The following is a 19,963-nucleotide window of genomic DNA, read 5'->3' on the forward strand; positions in this document are numbered from 1 at the left end:
CCTGTCCTTGACTGTTATGTCATTTTGGACCTCAACATCCACCTGCCATCTTTCCTTTGTATAAAAACAGCCAGCTGAGAGGATTTGTCTGACATTTACCTGGTATATACACTACCAGTTAAATCACTTGTAAAATGACACGTACACAAAACTCTTTATTGGTCTAAAAGCACTATGAAACCGTCAATGTCCTGTCTTTAATGTTATGAATCAGTTTAACGACGCTACTCTGCTTATTATGGGCATTGGTGCTGAACAGGCATGAAGTTCTTTGTTTAACTGTGTTTAGTTACAGGTAGGTTGTGATTTGGCGTTGTGTACTTTCCCATTGAAAATGTCGACATACTCCAATATACGACGTCCTCCCTGAATCACACTGTAGCCCATGTATATAGACTTGTCTTGAGTCCTTCTCTAAGGGAGAGACATATGCTTCTAGTAGATCAATATTTTTGTTATTAGGTCGTTTTGTTTTTTTGGCAAATCTCCTCATTTCAAAGTGATGCACTCGCCTGCGACCACATCTTTTCTCTTCTCTTTCCATTTCTTATAAACAAATAAACTTCCTCTGAGGCACAGCGGACATTACTCACTGTCCTTTAACTGTGTTTCAGGATTAAAATTGGCAAACACTGACCTGAGCCCCATGGCAAGAACACTCATTTTTCAATATCCTGCTTTGTGTGTGTGTGTGTATTGTTTTTTTTTTCCCCTCAATGACTTTACAAGCTACTAGTGTGTCTATTTCCGGCTGTTTGTTTGTCGCCAGCGGTGGCACTTGTTCCAATATCACTCACATCCCAGCAGGGTGGACGTGACCTGCATGCAGCCAGGAAATGGATTACGACCGGTAAACAACGCTGGCGTGTGTGTGCGTGTTTGGGAGGCGCGTGCGTGGCTGTGTGTGAGTGAGTGAGTGAGTGGGGTGATAGGAAAGAGATCCCAGGAGTGCAGTGTCATCTTACCAACTCAGATCTCAGTTTACAGGCAGCTAGTGGCCTCCTGTCTTACCTGAGCGTGGTTACTGTGTGTGTGGAGTGTTGGGTTTCACAGAGAAGACAGGTGTGTGTGTGTGTGTGTGAGTGAACACAGCAGGACTCCCTGTGGAGCCACAAGCCCCCTCCTCCCTCTCCCCAAACCCTTTGAATATTTGAGCAGCAGTGCTTTCCCTTCAGCTCGCTCCACATTTATTCCATTTGCTAAAAAAAGCTGCAGAATTTAACTGCGCAGACACGACGACAAGGTCGTTCACGCTTCACCCTCTTCATTCGTTATCCGTGTCACACTCGCTGAGGCCGATGCTCGTTTATTCTCTTTGCCGGAAAAGCGTCATGTGATCAGAACGTGGTGATTCGAGGAAAGGGATACGATGTGTGACGGATCAGTCAGGAAGTGAGCGTGGGTGTTTTTGCAGAAGTCTTAAAGATGAAAACACATTCCCCAGAGTTTTCTTTCCGAAACCAAAAATAAATAACACCGGAATTATTCAAATGCCGTTTACCATGAATTCAAAACACATAGCTTTCATTTAGTACAATTTAAGTTTATTCCAACCTTGACATATTTGCATCGATTAACACATATTTTATGCATTAAATGGGATGAATTGTTTGTAACAAGTCAGTACTGCATGTACAATAATTCTACATTGTCAGCCAGGCAATATGTTTTTTTTCTATCTTTCTATCTATTTATTGTGTTATATGTAGAATTTATTTTATGTATAATGTGTGATGATATGACATGATGTAAAATATGCAGCACTAGTCGGTGGCATCAACATGATTTTATCCTACTAAGAACTACATATTATTTATTATTTACATACCACATATTTTGTGGATTGTGGACATTTAAAAATGGGAGTTCTAATAGATTTTTTTTTACAAACTATTTTATATTGTATATAAGTACTGTATATAGCTACACCTGTAGAAATTGCTAGATAAAATGGTCCAAACTTACAAATGGGTCAAACACCCATTTATTGACAGGTTTAAATTGGATTTTTACCAGTGGGAATATATTAAATTGACATTTATTCTCAGGTTGGTTCCTGATTGGCATAAATGGGAATATAAGACACGGATAAACAAGCTAATCCCTTTTTTATTTGCTCTGTTTTATCTAGCGATGCACCATTTTGAGCCCAGTGTTATGATGCACACTCATCCTCTGACTGTTAGCATAGCCATTAGCCTATTTGTTAGCATTAACTTCTGTAGCAAACCCTTTTTTTAAAAAAAAAATTGGGGCAGCACTTAATATAATTTATTTTTATCAGTCTGAACATCTACTGTAAACAATCGATTTAACAAGAAACCGAAGTAAAAGATGGAAAATAGCAACCACCGTAACTATCGCTAAGCTTATTTAAGCTAAGTGTGTTTTCCCTCTGACTCTGATTTTGCTTCCTGTGCTTTTGTGACATTAATGGCTTCATCCAGGTTTAAAACTCCCAGGTATTCACACTAATTGTAGTATGAAAAAGTCTTAAGCATAGGATTCTTATCCATTCTTATTTTTGTGTTGCTGAAGTTTCTCTGGGCTGAATCTCTGGTCTCTCTCTTGTCTTTGTTTGTTTGTTTGGTTCTGGTTTTTATTGACGTACTGGGTCTCCTCTCTCCACCTCCTGCCTTCACAGATGCGAATGAGTGCGCAGAAAATCCATGCGTGAACGCTTTCTCTTGCAAAAACTTGATTGGCGGATATCACTGCAACTGTTTTTGGGGATGGTCTGGACAAAAGTGTGACATCAGTCAGTATTTCTTGCTCTAAAACGTCTCTCATCCTCTTTCCTCTGGCTACTTTTAGCCACCTCTCACTCACTTCCTGGACACACAGCTTAGGTGTGTTGTAGCCTCACTTTCTCCACATGTGGTAACCCGTTCCTCTCTTGTCTCGGCAAACCGAAGCTTCCGGCTCTTCCATCGTGACTGAACTTGCATGCCCAGTTTCCTCTCTGTGGATCCACCGCATGCCCAGTTATTTCAATGGGTCTATCTGGCAAAACCCTTTTTTTTTTACTGGTTATTTCTTTTCCAATCTTTTAATCTGTGCACATCCCACATTGTAGAGTTCACCTCACGGTCTTTGAAGCAGAAAATAATGTTAAATGTTTGTTTTTTGCTCTCTGCAGAGATGAACAGCTGCCATGGTCAGTGCCAGAATGGAGCAACATGCAAGGTGTGTTTGATTTTATTTTTTTATGCTCAAATCACACAAGACTTGACCGAGGTGTTCGCTAGGTCCACAGATTTGTGTGTTGCTTCACCATCCATGGTGTAAGACCAGAATGACTTCCACACATTCGAGAGGACAGTTTTGTTTGTTTTTGTCCCCCATTGTCACCACAAAACATAACTGTCTTTGTCTTCTGATTAGTTACACTCATACACAGTACTTCAAACTGTCATATGTGCTTCCAGGCTGTATATTTTGAACACATACTGGTGTTTCAAGGATCCAGTTTGAATTATGAGCTATAACAGCTGTAGAGTTACACTGTTTGGTCACATGAAATACAAACAATAGCACTAAAATAACTACTTTGGGCACAGTTTGTAATGTACATGTAAATATTTCTTAATGAGAAATCCAAATTTTGTACAATTTGCAACACTAGTTTTGCGAAAATCTCTTTCAGAACCCAGGAAAATGGGTAGGTATGAACCATTGGACCAATAACTGGTATAGATACAATACAATTGGCATAGAAATTTCTCTGAATGATTCAATAACAAAATCAAATCAGGATCTAGTGAATTGGAATCAAATCAGTTCAGCAAATATTCCATATGATTTATCTCTGTTCGTCACACCCTTTTTGACCCTTAACCTTTCTCCCCCGTTTTCCTCAGGAGGGAGCGAGAGGCTACCACTGCCAGTGTCCACCAGGCTTCGTGGGCACCCACTGTGAAATCCAGAGGAATAAATGTGACAACAGGCCGTGCCAGAACGGCGGCCAGTGCCACGCAGTGCTGGACGGCTTCGTGTGCGAGTGCCTGCCAGAGTTTGCCGGACAGCTGTGTGAGGTGAGTGTCGCGTTTCCACACGCCCCAGCATTAAACAGTTATTGGGAGTCGCGGCGATGATATGATGCGATGGGGGCATCCAACGAAGAGACACTCGAGACGTTTGGCAACTTCTTATTGACTGGCACATATTCACACTGTATGCCCAGGAGAAACCAGAAACTAGGATTCCTGCTTTACTCTCAATTTACACTTTTCTATAATCATCATCATTTCCAGCTTTGGATAAACACTGATCAACATTTTATGGACCAAACGGTTGCTCGATTAATCGAGAAAATACTCGCCAGATTAATTAGCTGCAGCTCTAGTCGCAGCCCTAAACTCAACACTATGGCTTTATATTATAGAGTTAAATGTACAGTGCATAAAATATTGCACGTTAAATGGTGAAGTTGCACGTTGCTGCTGAATATCCCTCACCTCACCCTTCCGATGTGGCCTCCGAAACTCAAAACATGCTAAGTTTGTCCATTGTGGGCTATTGTAAAAACATGGTGGCCCAAACTAGCCACCTTCTGATGTAAAGATAATTTTGCCAAATAATTATCAAAATTTTACACACTAGACCTTTTAAGTGCTGCACCTAACAGCTATACAGTTTTCTCAATCAATAAGTTGCTTTGTCCTTGATCACAAACTACATTCTTAAAGGGTTTTTCTTGTCTTGTTGAGAAAATACTTACATTTAGGAGCCTTAAATCACAGTTTTAAGAAGATTTTTAACAATGCCACAAAATGCACAAATTGAAGTATTTATTAAAACTTTGTCACGCGAGCCAACGGCAGCATCCCAAGTGTGACAAATATGTCGTGTAATGCTGCGTTTCCAGCCAAACTCTACCCATCTGTTGTGTTTCAAATGTTGCATTTGACCGAGACGTTACATATGTGTGAAGTGTGTGTGTGTGTGTGTGTGTGTTTGCGCGCTTGAAGCTAAAGTAGGTTAGCAGTGAGGAAACCGACACTTGGCCGGGTCTCCCGGGCTTTGAATGGAGGACATTGCTGGTCAGGAGCCAATCCTGATTTAGCATCTCTACTATAAATATGAGCCTCGCTGAATGAGGTGATGTTGTAGCTGTGCCCGCACACTACAGAAGACTTGGTGTGTGTTCCTGCTCCGCTGTATTAAAATCTGCGATATCTCCCAGCCTCGTGCTTCTTTCCATGAGTATCTGCAAATGCGTGAAAGTTGGATTGTGTAGTGGTGTTTTGCCCATTCTTGTTTTCTCTCGTGAGGAAAATGAGGGCGAGTTTTAATCCCAGTGGAAATTTTCGGGAAGGCAAATCATGCAAAGGCGCCTTTAATTTCCCTTTCTAAACATGTTGTCTTCATCAGTTATACACAATTATTTCACTGTGCCAGCCCTAAAAAAAAAGAGCTTTAATTTGTTTATGGTGGCAGAGCTGATCTAACACCACTTTTTTTAGAATTTGTAAACTCCACCAACTAGGGCTGCAACTATTTTCTCAATTATTTGGGTACTTGTTTGGTCCAGGAAATGTCAAAAATTGTTGAAAAATGTTGATTGGTGTTTCCCAAACCTGGACATGATTATGTTCTCAAATGTCTTGTTTTGTCCACAAACCAAAATTATTCAATTGTAATGATTTCTTTGTTATATAGAGCAAGGAAACTCATAAAACGTGTTTTAATACTTAAGAAACACACAAAAAAACACTCAAACATACAAACTACTCATACCCATCCTTCATTGTCAAAATCCTAACTTTTTACTATTACTTATACCCAAATAATTGGCCGAAACTGTTGTAAAAGCAGCCTCTGGTTTCATTAATGTGTTGAATGTTTATGGCCCACTTTCCCTGACAGACGATCCTCTGACCACACACATGCCAAAAGTAAAGAAAAGCTGTATCTGGCCTTGACAGGGTAAAATAAACTGACCTCGCCGCCCTGTCGCTCTACTGTGCAGCACCTTAAATGGCAAAAAAAAAGGGTTGAACCCCAGAGTTTATGCCCCCTTTCTTTACCTTGTGTTTACATAAACAGAGAGATTTTAACTTCTGCCCGTAGAAAAAGCAAAAATATTGCTCAGTATGGCCTCGATCGTCGCTTTGGTTTGACAGATGTGATGATTTGTCTTTATTGCCTTCACTGTGGTTCTGCGTGATGTCGCACTAGAGTCAACATTTGCCCTTGCGGTGGTCAGCGTCTGTACCTCTGTCTGTCTGTCCCAGAATAATCTTGTGAGATTAAGCAGGACGGAGAGATGTGGAACTAAAAAGGAGGGTGGAATTTCCTTGAAGAGCTTAGAGGAACTTTAGATTCACTCATTAATCACCAAAGAGTCGCTTTGTTTAGATGATGCTTGGTGATTGTTGTTGAGGCTCCTCATTCAGCTACTGTCTGTTAATCCTAGTTACAGCAGTATTTTGTAGCTGACCGTAAAGAATATGCTGGTGCTAGTGGAAAACATGTAAAAAAAAAAAAAAATTGTTGGTTTTTGTTTTTGTACCATCAACAAATAAGTTAAACCAACAAAAATGTCACCTTTGGCTGCATTTAATTCTCAAAGAAATCTTATTTTGTTGTAAAATTTAAACCCGAGGCTGTGCAATATTCCAAAAATAATCTTTATTTATACAGCACTTTTCTAAACAAATGATTCACAAATGAAAACACAAGTTTAAAAGACATGAAAACGCTGATAAAAGTAAGTGAGTGCGACCAAACATAACCAAAAATAAAGAGGTGAAAACGCCACAGACTCGGCCTGTTGTATTTCCTCATATCATAATAAATGATGCAGTTTGCTTGTTTTCTGTCCATAAAAAAGTTCAGAACCACAATTTACTTTAATCATCTGACGTTTATAATGATATTAATCTATATTGACGAATTTGAAAGTGACTGATTTCTTTAAATTAACTTCAGATTCATATTGTCTCTTGGTGATTTCCACAGATTCCGACCTGGTCTCCCTCCGACTCCTGTGATCCGAGCCCGTGCGAGAACGAGGCCAAGTGTCACAGCATCAACCAGGACTTCTACTGCGCGTGTCCCGAAGGCTACGAGGGCAAAACCTGCAAGCGTCTCAAAGACAATTGTCAGACTACTCCGTGTCAAGGTGACGGGAACTCCTGTGCGGAGGATGTTCAATGCTAAAAAAAATAAAATCAACTCATTCCATCCATGTCTGTGTGTTTCCCCCTCCGTTAGTGATTGACAGCTGCACTGTTGCCGTGCAGACCAATGACTCAGTGCGACACATCTCTTCCAACGTGTGTGGGCCTCGAGGACGATGCGTGAGTCAGCCGACGGGCAACTTTACCTGCATCTGCGACCCGGGATTCAGCGGCATCTACTGTCACGAGAGTGAGTAAAGACGTCACAGCGCTCGTCTTTTACCTTGAAAAACCAAGAGATTTAATATGATGCAGTTGTTTATTTTCTATCCCAATGGATAATGCAATAATCCTTTGTCATTGCTGCTGTTTTTATTGAATTATTATTCACTTCTGTGTGTATTTGAGACGGGAAAAGCCACGTTATGTTTCATTATCCCTTAGTACAACGACCATAGAGATATTTATCATGTTTTTAGATTATTTCACATATTTAATACTCTTATTTCCTCACCGTGTTTCTATTCTACTCTATTTTATTCTATTATCTACCTTTTTGTCATTTTTGGCGATTATAACACTACAAATTTCAAGGAATATCTTATCTTATAACTCATATTAATATAAATCATTGTAGCTGAGTTTTAAGGACTTAAAAGTATCATTAGAGACAGAAATATGCTAAAAATGATTTGGTGTGAAAGATTTTACACACAATAACTTAAGTATAACATATTTAATGATATTGTTGAACAATAACTTGCTATATTTTGTGATGTTTTGTCCTTGTATAACAGCTGATAGGACTGTACATCATCCTATCCAATCCACTTTCAATCCATTTATAGAGCACATTTAAAAAACAACACAGTTGGCCAAACTGGTTTATCAAAAAATAAAGACTTGCCAATAAAATACATGAATTAAAACACTTGAAGTTATGATTCATAGTATCCATATCAAGTCCAATACTGGTAAAAATCTCTTAATTTGATATTGGAATGAGGAAAAATGCAAAATCTGATCCTATATATCACATGTTTTATGCACAGATTGTAAAAATGTAAATAAATCAGCATTTTAGCCGAGTCATGTTGTGGGAGCAGAATATTTGTCCCACAGTTTGAGAATTATGTCGTTTAAAATATCTAAAATGGCACAAATGTAGATACTCAAGTTTGTGATATCCGTATCAGAACTGGACACAAGTCTTATAACTTTTGCTTCTCACTGTCACAGACATTAACGACTGCATCAGCAGCCCCTGCAGAAACGGTGGCACCTGCATCGACGGCGTGAACTACTTCCAGTGCTTCTGTCCCGACGGCTGGGAGGGCCGACTCTGCGACCACAGTGAGTTCAGGACTGTGTGTGAATTAACCTCTGACCCCCTCCTTATTGCTGCTGCTGCTGCTGCTACCTGTCCTCCGTGTGCACAGAAATACTCTGAAAATAAACTAAACGCACGCGTGTCCTCCTTTGCTCTGTCGCCAGATGTCAACGAGTGCAGACACAACCCGTGCAAGAACGGCGGCCACTGCGTCGACCTGGTGAATGACTTCTACTGCGAGTGTGCCGACAACTGGAAGGGCAAGACCTGTCATTCCCGTGAGTGATGTCCACGCTGTGTTAATGTGTTTATGTGCACAGAGAGCCGCGGCCCAGACTCTCCCCCACACTGTCGCTCTACATCCATGAGTGTTTAGACAGCTGAAGCGTTATTCTTTACTACTGATCCTGTAAGAAAGTTGCTTTTCTTTCTTTTCTCTGTGAATCATAGAGTTATTTGTTTTGTACACAAACCAAAACGATTCAATTTTTCTGTGATTCCTTTATGTGCAGCAAAGAAACCAGAAAATATTCACATGTAAGAAGCTGAAAATGAAGAGAACTTGTTTTTTTTACTTCCAGGTGAGAGCCAGTGTGACGCGACCACCTGCAGTAACGGAGGCACGTGCTATGACCACGGCGATGCCTTCCGCTGTGCGTGTCCACCTGGGTGGGGAGGAAACACGTGCAACACAGGTGAGAGAGGCTCTGGACGATATAACCAAAAATCCTTATTGTAATAAACATAAAAGTCAACGTTATTTGTAGAGCACATTTAAAAACAACCAAGTGCTTTCCAGATTTAAAGGCACATTAACATAAAAGGTGTGAAATCAATAAAAAATAGAAGTAATAATCAGTAAAATAGTGACAGAATAGTAAAAAAGGTCTAGCATCAATCGATATTTATCATCAATTGACATCATGATGGATGTCTGATAATTAAATGCTTGTGAGTTTAGCCCCTGAGAGAAAGTTTTAGACTAAAATTAGAAGTTAAATGTGGATTTAAACGTCTTCATGGACAAAAACAGAGCAACAATTCATGATTTTTGAGGCAAAACAAACAATACATCGTTACATATTGAACCTTTGTTATGTTGATATTGAAGAATTTTTATTTTACATTATAAATTTTACTTTTATAATGTGACTTTATCGTGGTCCATTTTCAATATGCAGTATTCTTTCATGTCTTTTACTGACATTTTATTTTCTAATCTGTGGAAATACCTAAAAAGTGATTTCAACTTTGAGGTGAAGGCAGTTTTTTTTTTAACCGCTGATCTCTTGTTAATTCTCTCTTTCTGCAGCAAAGAACAGCACGTGCGCCTCCAGTCCTTGTTCCAACGGAGGAACATGTGTGGGAGGAGGAGACACTTTCACCTGCATCTGCAAAGACGGCTGGGAGGGACCCACCTGCGACCAGAGTCAGTTCATCTGCATGAAAAGCCTCATTTTATACTTTTAAACCAGTAGCTGTGTTTTTTAATGTTAGAGTGGCACAAGTAAAATGTGTAATTCTTACTGTATGTGGCTACAATTATAGTCAAACACTTTTAGTCTAAAATAAGTTTAACGCTTTATAAAACAACCATGAAATGAACCTGCCTTATAAAACCTCACCAACTCAAATGGTAATTAAAAGTCTATGAACTTGTTTTTTAATCCAAAGTGACAAAATACCATGCAAATTAAGATAAACACGTGTTTCTAATGCACAAACACAGCAAATGTATCTGCTATGTAACTATATCACAGAGAATCTTAACATATACTGCATTTATAACAAAACAATTGGTGGGGAAAAACAGGATTAAAGCCAAAAATGTAAGTTTTTCTTGCATTTTATATAAAGAAAGGGACAAAACTACTGATACGAATGTGTTTATATTGAATCAATACTTAATATCTCTTTTTATTTCTTCTCCTCAACAGATATAAACGACTGCAACCCTCATCCATGGTATGTACGACTGCCTTCTTCACTCTTCTCCTCCTCACAGGCTGAAAGAAAGAGTGAAGGAGCTTCTGAAAGAAGTGGAAGTTTTGCTTAAATCAAGCCTCAAAGAGGGGAATCTCACAGTGGAGGGGGGGGGGGGGGGTGCTCATTGATTGAATAGGATAAAGAGAGGTGGGGTGAGAGATTTGGGGTTAGTCGACAAGACTTCCACCTAACCCCATAGTGAATGCAGGTGGGGGGAGGTGGGCTACGTATCCATTCTTCCCGTGCGACCTGGGGGGGAGCCGGGCTTTGAGGAGGACTGGAAGAGAGGCAGGATGAGAGGAGGGGGGGGACTGGACACGCCTATTAGCATCTGAAAGGTGGAGGCTGGTATTGATGAGATGAATTGAGCCTCGTGACCCCCACCATCTCCACCGAGACAAAAAAAATGATGTGGCTTTGTTGCAGCTGGAAGGATGTGACTGTCGTTTGACTACCTCCTTATAGTTTTTGCTTTTATTTATTTATTTTTCCCCTCAGTTACAACGGCGGTATCTGCGTGGATGGAGTCAACTGGTTCCGGTGCGAGTGCGCTCCTGGTTTCGCCGGACCAGACTGCAGAATCAGTGAGTTTCTTCATCATTTTACTCAAAAAATGTATTAAATTAAACTACATTACAAAAACATTTTGTGCCCAGAAGTTATTTTTTATGAAATTATTGCATTAAAAATGCAAATGAAAGCACCTGCAGATGGTTTTTAAAGATAAAAGTCCCTTGTGGTGTCCCACAAGGTTTTATTATGGGCCCCTTTCAGTTCCTGATAAATCGAATGCATTTGAATTCTCTGTAGTTGTCTTTCAATTCTGCACCTTGCAACAAATTACCTGGTGTCTTTGCTACCTCGGTGTGGTTTTGGTGGATGCACACAAAGGAGGAACACTTGCCCTCTCGCAGAAGTTAAAAAGCTATATTTTATGGCTTAAGACATTAAAAAAACCTATAATTTAATGAGGTTTTCGTATGATTAAGAGATGGTGCAAGGAAGGAACCAAGGAAAAAAAAGGTAGACAATAAGGAGATGGACACATTGACACCTAAATGCAGGACCAGGGCACCGCCCTCTCCCTTTTTTCCTGGTTCTTTAACGCCTCGCGGGTCAGAGGTCGTCCCTCCTCCATACTCACGCAGCCTCACAAACACACACTGAGGACAAATTACCCAGTGACCCCGAAATTCTTCTCCTCCAGCCCCCTTTTGTTTTGGGGCCGGACAACGTTCACCTTTGCTGTCAGGCTCAAATTTGAGAGAATTCTCATCCAGCATGTGTTCATGTGAAATCTGGGTGACAATGGTCTGGGTCTCTCTGAGAGTTTGGTGTGGAGACACAAGTGATGCATGTCTTTTCAAAGAGCCGCTGGAATAAAAGGAGAGGTTGATTATTAAACATGTGCACTATTTACCCATTGATTCCACAATGAAGTTTTTTTGTTTTGTTTTGTTTTGTTTTGCCCTGTGTGGTGGTTTCTAGTCTCGACTGGCTGCTGTTTCCCTCAGCGCCAGGGGCCATAAAATAAATCTGTGAGGGGGTCATGGGTTGACTGGCAAAATAGGTCATGAGAAGAAATAAAATTATTATTTTTTGCTTATTTGTCTTTCTCACCTCTGGAATCTAGAGATTATTCATACGGTCATTAAATCATGGTTAAACTGCCTTCATCTCAGAGGTCTGTGCAACCAGTGACACCAGCTTTTAAAACTCTTAACAGTGAAATGTGTTCGTATGAATGGAATCAGCGCGTTCTGTGGATTCCTGGGAAAGTAAATCTGTGATTTTTTTCTTTATCGTGTCAAGTTGATAACACAATGTAAAGAAACAGGAAAAGTTCCGGCATGGATAAGGTGGAAATCTAGTGAATTAAGTTACACTTGTGCAGTACCCGTTCAGTGTCTGTTTGTTTGTTTTTTTACCGATATCTTTTGTTTTTCTCGTCCAAACAACTTGAGACTTGGTACTGGCGCCCTTCAGAAAAATCATATTTAAAACATGTTAAGTGACTTGTTGGACAGTTATTCAATAGACGGACAGACAGATTGTCCTTGCATTTATAGAATGATGAAGAAATAAGAAAATAGGTGTTTAAAAATAGCAATAAAATACCACAGAATAGATGTAAATGTAAAAAAAAAATGCATGAAGAAAACAACATGCAAAATAAAAGGAAAATGAGGAGGAGAGTGAGCGACGGCGGCCACCATCTTGTAGTTGTTTCTGCATGTTCTGTTTTCACTTTTATTAAATCATCCCGTGCTTGTTTCAAACCGAACTGTGACACACACTTTGACTCTCCGCAGACATAAACGAGTGCCAGTCTTCACCCTGTGCCTACGGCGCCACATGTGTGGATGAGATCAATGGCTTCCGGTGCATCTGTCCTCTGGGTCGAACAGGAGCTCGGTGCCAGGAGTGTGAGTCAATGTGTTTTTTTTGCCTTTTCATAATCAGAGCTCTGTATTAAGTCCATTCAGACACTAAACAGTGTGTGTGTGTGTGTGTGTGTGTGTGTGTAGTTATAGGCATCGGGAAGAACTGCCACTACGCCGGACTGCAGTTTCCCCACGGCAGCCGCTGGGAGGAGGAGTGCAACAACTGTCACTGCATCAACGGCAAAGTGGACTGTACCAAGGTAATTAAAGCTCCAGTGTGTTCCATTCATACAACGTGAATACATGACTTTGGATTTGGCGAATCGATGTTTAGCTGTAGTTGTAGTGACATAAACATCTGCTGGGTATCATTTTTCATATAACGTGTGTAAAACGTCCTTTGCTCCTGTGCATCCAGGTGTTGTGCGGTCGTCGTCCGTGCCTGCTCCAGTCGTCGGGTGAGGAGCAGAGGGAGAAGTCCTGCCCGGCCGGACGGGAGTGTCTGAAGCACAACTACTTCACCTGCTTCTCCCCTCCGTGCCACCAGTGGGGGGTTTGCTCCGTGGCCAGTTCCTCGCTCCCACAAGTCACCACCAAGTGCCAGCCAAACAGCGGGCATTTGGACAACAGCTGTGTCCACATGACACTTGTCTTCAACAGAGACAGAGTACCACCAGTGAGTCATGTGTCCTGTGCTTCAGACGTGCAGTTTTGCATTGTTAATTGTGTTGGTTTTTGTTGCTGATGGGTGTTTGTCGCACATGCAGGGAACAACGGTGGAGAACATCTGCTACGAGCTGACGTATCTTCCCGGAATCCGAGTTTTGGCAAAGGACCACGCCCTCCTTCTTCTCTGTGACGTCTCGCACTCAAATCGGGACGCCGTGGAGGTGGCGATAGTGAGTGCACGATTTAAAAAAAAATATTGATTCTGGTGAACAGTGTCCGCTTACTTTGTGTAGGAATCATTACAACTACTACTACACGGCAGTGAAGACACACAGTGTTGGATGTCATGCGTTCTTGGCAGGCACTGTTAAAGTTGGTTGGTTCCCAAATACCCAAACAACTGCTCCTCTTCTGGTTTATTGTACGAGACAATCAAGCCCACAGTTACTCACACAGGCTGTTGCAATAAATCAGATTGCGTCAGTTGTCAACATTGCACTCCAAAGTTAACTTAAAAGAAGAGTTTGAATGCTGGGAAACAGGATTATTTTCAATATTTTAACAAAGAAAATTCAACATTTTATATCTCACAAATTGATTGAAAAATAGTATAACTTTTGTGTGACTGGCAACTTTGTGACTCCACAAAATAAACACTCTGTAAGTCACATTGCAAGGTGACATCAATTATTCAGGATGTTAATTTGGCAGATGTTGCAGCTTCATGCCTGCATTTAAGTCCTCGTGTTTCATCTTCCTCCCTTTTCCTGTGGCCTCGTTCGTTCTCAGTCTTTCCACCCAGAAGATCTCCAGGACCACAGTCTGATCAGGATGGTAGCCAGTGTCATAGAAGGCACACTGTCACGGCGGCACAACAACACCATAATCCTGGCAGTGACTGAGGTCAGAGTGGAGTCGCAGGTCATTAAATCCTCAGTGGGTGAGTGATAATTAACAAAGGTGTTCCACAAGGCTTTGTTATGGGGCCCCCTTTCAGTTCCTAAATGAATCAAGTGAATTCTCTTTAAGTTCTGCGTCTTTTTCCTCCGACAGATTACCTGGTGCCTTTACTGTGCGTGGTCTTCTGCCTGCTCTGCCTCTTCTGCATCATCGTGTGCGTCTGGTGGACGCGCAAGCGGAGAAAAGAGCGCGAGAGGAGCGCCCGATCTTCCGCGGACGATAGCGTGAACAACCAGTGGGAGCCGCTCCCGCTCGTCACGGGACGTCAGCAGCAGCAACAGCAGCAGCAGCAGCTGAAGGAGAGCAACAGGGAGGCCGAGCAGGAGCGCAAAAAGCTCATGGGCTCCTCCTATCGGACGTGTGACGATGGGGAGGAGGAGGAGGATGAGGAGGAGGAGATGGAAGGCGAGCTTGAGCTCGAGGAGGAGTGCGGTGGGGCCGAGGCGGGAAAGCAGCCGGTTTATAAGTACTCTAAGACTGCAGTGCAATCCAGCGGGGCCGTGATCTGCACCCTGCACAGCTCCAGTTCAGCCTTCAAAGCGCCGCACCGGACCCCGAGCTACAGCCCCAAAGACAACCGCTGGAAAAACGTCAGTGGCGTCTTGACGGGTCAGAAAGACCACAGAGACCACTGTGTATAAGAAATGTCACAACAGAACTCGCGACGTTGCAAGCGAGACGAGCTAATTCTTATTTTCAGACTACTTTTGGAAAGAGAGTAAAAGAGGCTTGTGTGTTTTCAGCAAGTCGCTCTTTGTTTTTCGATGTTTTCGTCACTGTCACCTGAAGCCATTTTTTTCTCTTTTGTTGGGTTCAGGAGGCTAGAGCACAGTGAACGTCCTTTTTCTTTGTTTGTTTGTTTTTTTTGCATCTGTTGGCTTATTTTTCTTTCATTATGTACAGAAGGAGCTGATGTGTTACAGTTTGTTTTTTCCACGAGTCAAGTGAAGCTCTCTGCAATTTTTTTTTGTTTTTGTGTTGATGGGACTGTGACCGTTTAAGAGGCGGCGATGAGTCACGAAAAAGGAGAAGCGACAACAACAAACTTGTATAAAGATTTTTGTTTTTGTTGTTGTTTACAGATTATGATTTTAGTTTAAAATTGTCAGTGGGCTCCTGTTGAGTGTCTGCAGTGGGGGTGGGGGGGTGGGGACAGATACACAATAAAGGGACGGTAGAGGACGGGGATTTAAGGGGAAACGACGTCCCCTTTTTTGCTCCGTGTCTTTGCAGCTTTGCCCGCCTGTGGCCGTCATGCGCCAGCCTTACCAAAACACTTGGCCTGGAGGGGGAGAGGGGACAGAAAACCCCAGTGCCTACTATGTGGCCTTCCATTGTTTTTGTTTTTGTTGTTTTTTTTTTCTCTCTCCTGTCTCTCAGTTGTCTCGGCTGAAAGAGTTTTTTTGTTGTTGTTGTTTTTTTTTGCAGTATTTGAGTTGGTAGCAAGTGCCTTTTCTACGAGCCGCATTGAGGCGGCTCCGAGTCGCGCTGCCCCCCCAAGTTTGACCCGTTGTTCTCGAAAATCTCCCAAAAAAAAAGAAAAAAAAAAGGGACGCAACAGAGTTGTACATTCAGAGAGTTCAATTTCCACAGCAACGCCACTCAAGGTATTTGATCAAAGCAGAAATGAATACTCTGTATATAACGTGTAAATACTAAAGGAGTCGCTGTGTATATTTGAAATAAGTAACTTAAAGACAAGTCACACATTTTTATTATTATTATTATTATTATTATTATTGTTATTATGATTATTATAATTAATATTTTGTTTTTCTTTTTTTACAATGCCATTCCTTTTATTTATGCCAGTTGAAATAGGCAGGTTTTATATAACACTTCATATCCAGTCCCACAGTTAAGAACCTTTACAGTGAGGTACCACCACGAAGGGATTTGTGAAGGGTTTAAAAATGGTTTCACACGCATCAGTAAATCTGACGCTTTTTTTGATTGCAAAATCATCACTCCTGCTCTTCCAAATTATGATTTGATCCCAGAGAGTCACCCCGTTTCTTTTATCTTTACTCGTATATTAATTTATTAAGTTTTTGTTTTTTTTAAAGGACCAGCCATTTCTAAAAACCCGTCACAAACCCCTTTTTTCTTACGTTTCAGGTGCCTTTAATGTATCGAGTCAACACGTTACTTTGTGTGTAATCGATGATCCTCTTTTTTATGTTGTTGGTTTGTTTTCATTATTAAGGAAAGTTAACGCTTTAAAAAAGAAAAAAAAGAAAAAACATTGTGTGGTGTAACGTGGCGTGTTTTATTCGCCTGCTCTCCTTCTCTCTCACTTTTGCGATTAAAAAAAAACTGACGGAGAATTCAAAAATCTATAGAAAAATAAATAAAAAACAGAGTCCACCATGGTCAAAATGTAGACGTCACGCATTCAGCTTCATGTTTGGTTTTAAGCCTTTAATGAAGGGAACAATATTTGCCGATGGTGTTACTTTTGGCGCAAAACCACGCAAATGTCCTTTTTTTTGTTTTCATTTCTTTCTTCTTTTTTTTTTTCTTTTTTTTTAAAGTTACCAACTCAGTTCTAAAATCACAAAGTTTTACCCCCCCTTTCATATCATGTCTTTGTCTCGGAGCACCATCGTATTTTCTGTAAATGGGACACGGCAAAAATTAAAGAATTAAAGATGCATCACTGCTGGTGTTAAAAAGCTGAATAATGCATATTGTATACATTTTATTCCTCGAGGGGACGTCAAGTTCATTTTTGTACAAAGTGGAAAAAAAAAGAAAAAGAGAGAAAAGATAAAAAGGTTTCCATTCTTTTTTTAGTGGATGTTTAATTGTTCTAAATAATCATCCCAGTTATTTATTAAAAGCAGTTTTGACACATCTTGGATCACGCTTGTAATATTTGGTTTGCCAAAGGGTTCATAAATCTGTCCTGGACTTTTCAACCACATCACACCCACACACACTCTCTTTAATATCCTAACAGGAGTTTTGGTGAGTCATGGTTCAGCTAGTTATTATTTCACGATCTTTAATTTGAATTTCCTTCAACTTGAGCAGCCGTGTAGTTTGTTTGTGATCCCACGTTTAGATTACGTTAAACAAAAAAATTGTCTTGGAAGGAAAATCATCTTTTTTGTCATTATACAACTGAGATTTCAAGGTTAGATGGACGGAATCGAAACCCAGCACCACCTTGCTCTGAGGCAACAGTGCTAACCAGTGTGCCACCTGTGCCAAACACCTCCAGGCATGCACAGAAGTCCAGGTATTTTTGTTGAAAGGCGACAAAAGGCGACTGTTTGTCGGAACGGAAATGGACATAAAAGTTCCTGTGGACATTTTCCAGAATTTTTCCTCCAGGTTCCTCGTAAAATTTTACTATATTGACGGAGTGAGACCAAGTAAAAACAACAGGAAAAGCCTCTCAGACACTGTGATCTCTCGTGCTGCATCCGTTTCTCAATGTACGTCAAACTCTGGAAAGTGTCCACACCTAATTATCCCTGATTTTCTTTCATTCATTCATTCATTCATTCATTCATTCATCCATTGTCTACCTCTTTATCCTCCTCATGAGGTGTCCACACATTTTGTCCAAACGAGGGCCAGATTTCATAATGTGAAGATTTCCAGGAGCCAATGGTCCCTTCAGACCAGTAAAAGTTACGCACTGTTTTATAATATTTTAATTTTCATGGTCACAACATCATTTTTAAATGGCAATCTAACCAATTCTAAGTCACGCAGGAGTGGAACAAATGGAATTGGCCTTTCTTTCATATCTGGAGTCCAAATAACTTAACAGAACTTGAGGTGAATGCATGAATCTGTCTGTCGCAGTTGGGATTCAAACTCAGGACTGCGGGCCGTAAAAAATCTGACCGAGGGCCGCAATTGGTCCGCGGGCCAGACTTTTGGACATGCCGGGTTTAGAGTGTTCACTTGTGTGGACTGTGGGGAGGAAACTGCATGGCGAAAGACCCTCAGTTGGACCGGGATCACGAAACCTGGGTCTTTTTTGCTGTAAGGCAACAGCGTGAGCCACTATGCCAACGTGTGGCATATACCTGTGTGGATTTATACACAGGATACAAACATGGGTCAGAAAAGCTTCATGTTCTTGGTCAGAATTATTAACCGAAAAAAGGTGATTTAAATGTTATTTAACCATATTGTTTTTCCCCATTCATCCCAAACACGTAGTCTCTATACTCTTTTAATTCCTCAATTTGTCTTTTTTCAGCAGGAAAATCTCATAAAACCTGAGCGAGTTAATTCTTGACCTTGACAAAAAAGTTTCCAAAGTCGTTCATGTGGAAATGAAGGGGCGTAAATATCAAGTTTGTGGTTTTTATTTCTTTATTTACACAACGGCATTTTGTATCAATAAAAAACACACACACACTGTCATCTGAATACAACGACTTTTCAAGTCGCAGTAATCGATGAATATTTATACACATGACACTGGATCTCATGACTGTAGAGAATTGATGCGGGACACCTCTTAACCTCATTTAAACTTGTACTAGGATGATGTTTTAGGCTCCATTTTCACACATTTTTATGCAAACTTTTAATACTCAATCACTTTGATGAAATCAATCAACATTGCCTGTGCAAATAAAACAAAAACCATGTTAAAAGGTGGACAAAATTAAGTTTCTACATAAATTCAGCCTGTAAAACAACTCATCTGCGTTACCACGTCAAACCCGACCAAACTGTTCTTCTAAAAACCACTGCAGCACTTGCCCTTGTCCTCATCCATGTGGGGTGATCGATCGATGGATGCAGCTTCCTCTTCACCAACGCTGCTGCTGCTGCTGCTGCTGCTGCTGCTGCTGCTGTCGTCCCTGCTGCGGCTCCAATAGAACCTCATCTCCTGTTGTGGGCCGATCCAGACTCCACCAATGAGAGGCCAGCGTGACGCTCCTGCTCACGCACGGATGTGAATGTTTCATGATGTTATGATGCCGGGCGGGCGAGTGCGGTTGAAGGCGGGGGGTGGGACAGTTTCTTTTCCCCCCTCCCCGACTCCCACGGGTGTCCACGGCCCGGCACTAATGGGACCGTCCGTTGTCAGAAAGGCCGGATCGACTTACACAGCTGAGTGGAAGTGGTGCAGGAGACAGAAAAGGGAGCTACATTAATGTACGAGTGGCTATTAAACCACATTCAGCCTCGTTTCATCTCTACTTTTATAGAGGAGTTGTGTGTGTGTGCTTGTGTGTGTGTTGTTGTTGGTGCTAACGTGTGTTTTTGTTGAACATCATTAAAGTTGCCGACTGTCACGTAGAAAAGAGGCTCGTACCTGTTTCAACACGAACCTCACCTCAACCCATTCCAGCGCCTTTTGAAATGAACTGGAATTTTTAAAATGTGAGCCAGGCCGAGCTCGACCGAGCTCGACCACACTCAGTGGCGTCGCAACAGGGGCCCTGAGCTGAGAGTGCCCCCCCCCCCCCCCCGAACGTTAGAGCACAGCTACAACACGTGTTATGTTGTTATGATCATTATTTGGAGGAGAT

At 41.3% G+C, this 19,963-nt stretch overlaps 1 protein-coding gene across 2 annotated transcripts in view; it reads left to right on the forward strand.

The window, feature by feature from the left end:
* The window catches only part of jag2b (jagged canonical Notch ligand 2b), a 50,806-nt gene extending 35,216 nt beyond the window's left edge, over positions 1 to 15,590 (forward strand). Inside the window, exons 10-26 of one of the 2 annotated variants that reach the window (XM_058613874.1) lie at positions 2,645 to 2,758; positions 3,140 to 3,186; positions 3,861 to 4,034; positions 6,964 to 7,126; positions 7,219 to 7,374; positions 8,364 to 8,477; positions 8,619 to 8,732; positions 9,036 to 9,149; positions 9,767 to 9,883; positions 10,392 to 10,419; positions 10,939 to 11,024; positions 12,753 to 12,866; positions 12,969 to 13,084; positions 13,243 to 13,500; positions 13,592 to 13,723; positions 14,283 to 14,433; positions 14,547 to 15,590. In XM_058613874.1, coding sequence (XP_058469857.1) covers positions 2,645 to 2,758; positions 3,140 to 3,186; positions 3,861 to 4,034; positions 6,964 to 7,126; positions 7,219 to 7,374; positions 8,364 to 8,477; positions 8,619 to 8,732; positions 9,036 to 9,149; positions 9,767 to 9,883; positions 10,392 to 10,419; positions 10,939 to 11,024; positions 12,753 to 12,866; positions 12,969 to 13,084; positions 13,243 to 13,500; positions 13,592 to 13,723; positions 14,283 to 14,433; positions 14,547 to 15,094 — 2,546 coding nt within the window. In that variant the 3' untranslated portion in view covers positions 15,095 to 15,590. The remainder of the gene's footprint in view (positions 1 to 2,644; positions 2,759 to 3,139; positions 3,187 to 3,860; positions 4,035 to 6,963; positions 7,127 to 7,218; positions 7,375 to 8,363; positions 8,478 to 8,618; positions 8,733 to 9,035; positions 9,150 to 9,766; positions 9,884 to 10,391; positions 10,420 to 10,938; positions 11,025 to 12,752; positions 12,867 to 12,968; positions 13,085 to 13,242; positions 13,501 to 13,591; positions 13,724 to 14,282; positions 14,434 to 14,546) is intronic. The other variant, XM_058613876.1, reaches the window with a different exon arrangement.
* The last annotated feature ends 4,373 nt before the right edge of the window (positions 15,591 to 19,963 follow it).

The sequence above is a fragment of the Solea solea genome, chromosome 17, assembly GCF_958295425.1.
Source record: "Solea solea chromosome 17, fSolSol10.1, whole genome shotgun sequence".
Taxonomy (NCBI): Eukaryota; Metazoa; Chordata; class Actinopteri; order Pleuronectiformes; family Soleidae; genus Solea; species Solea solea.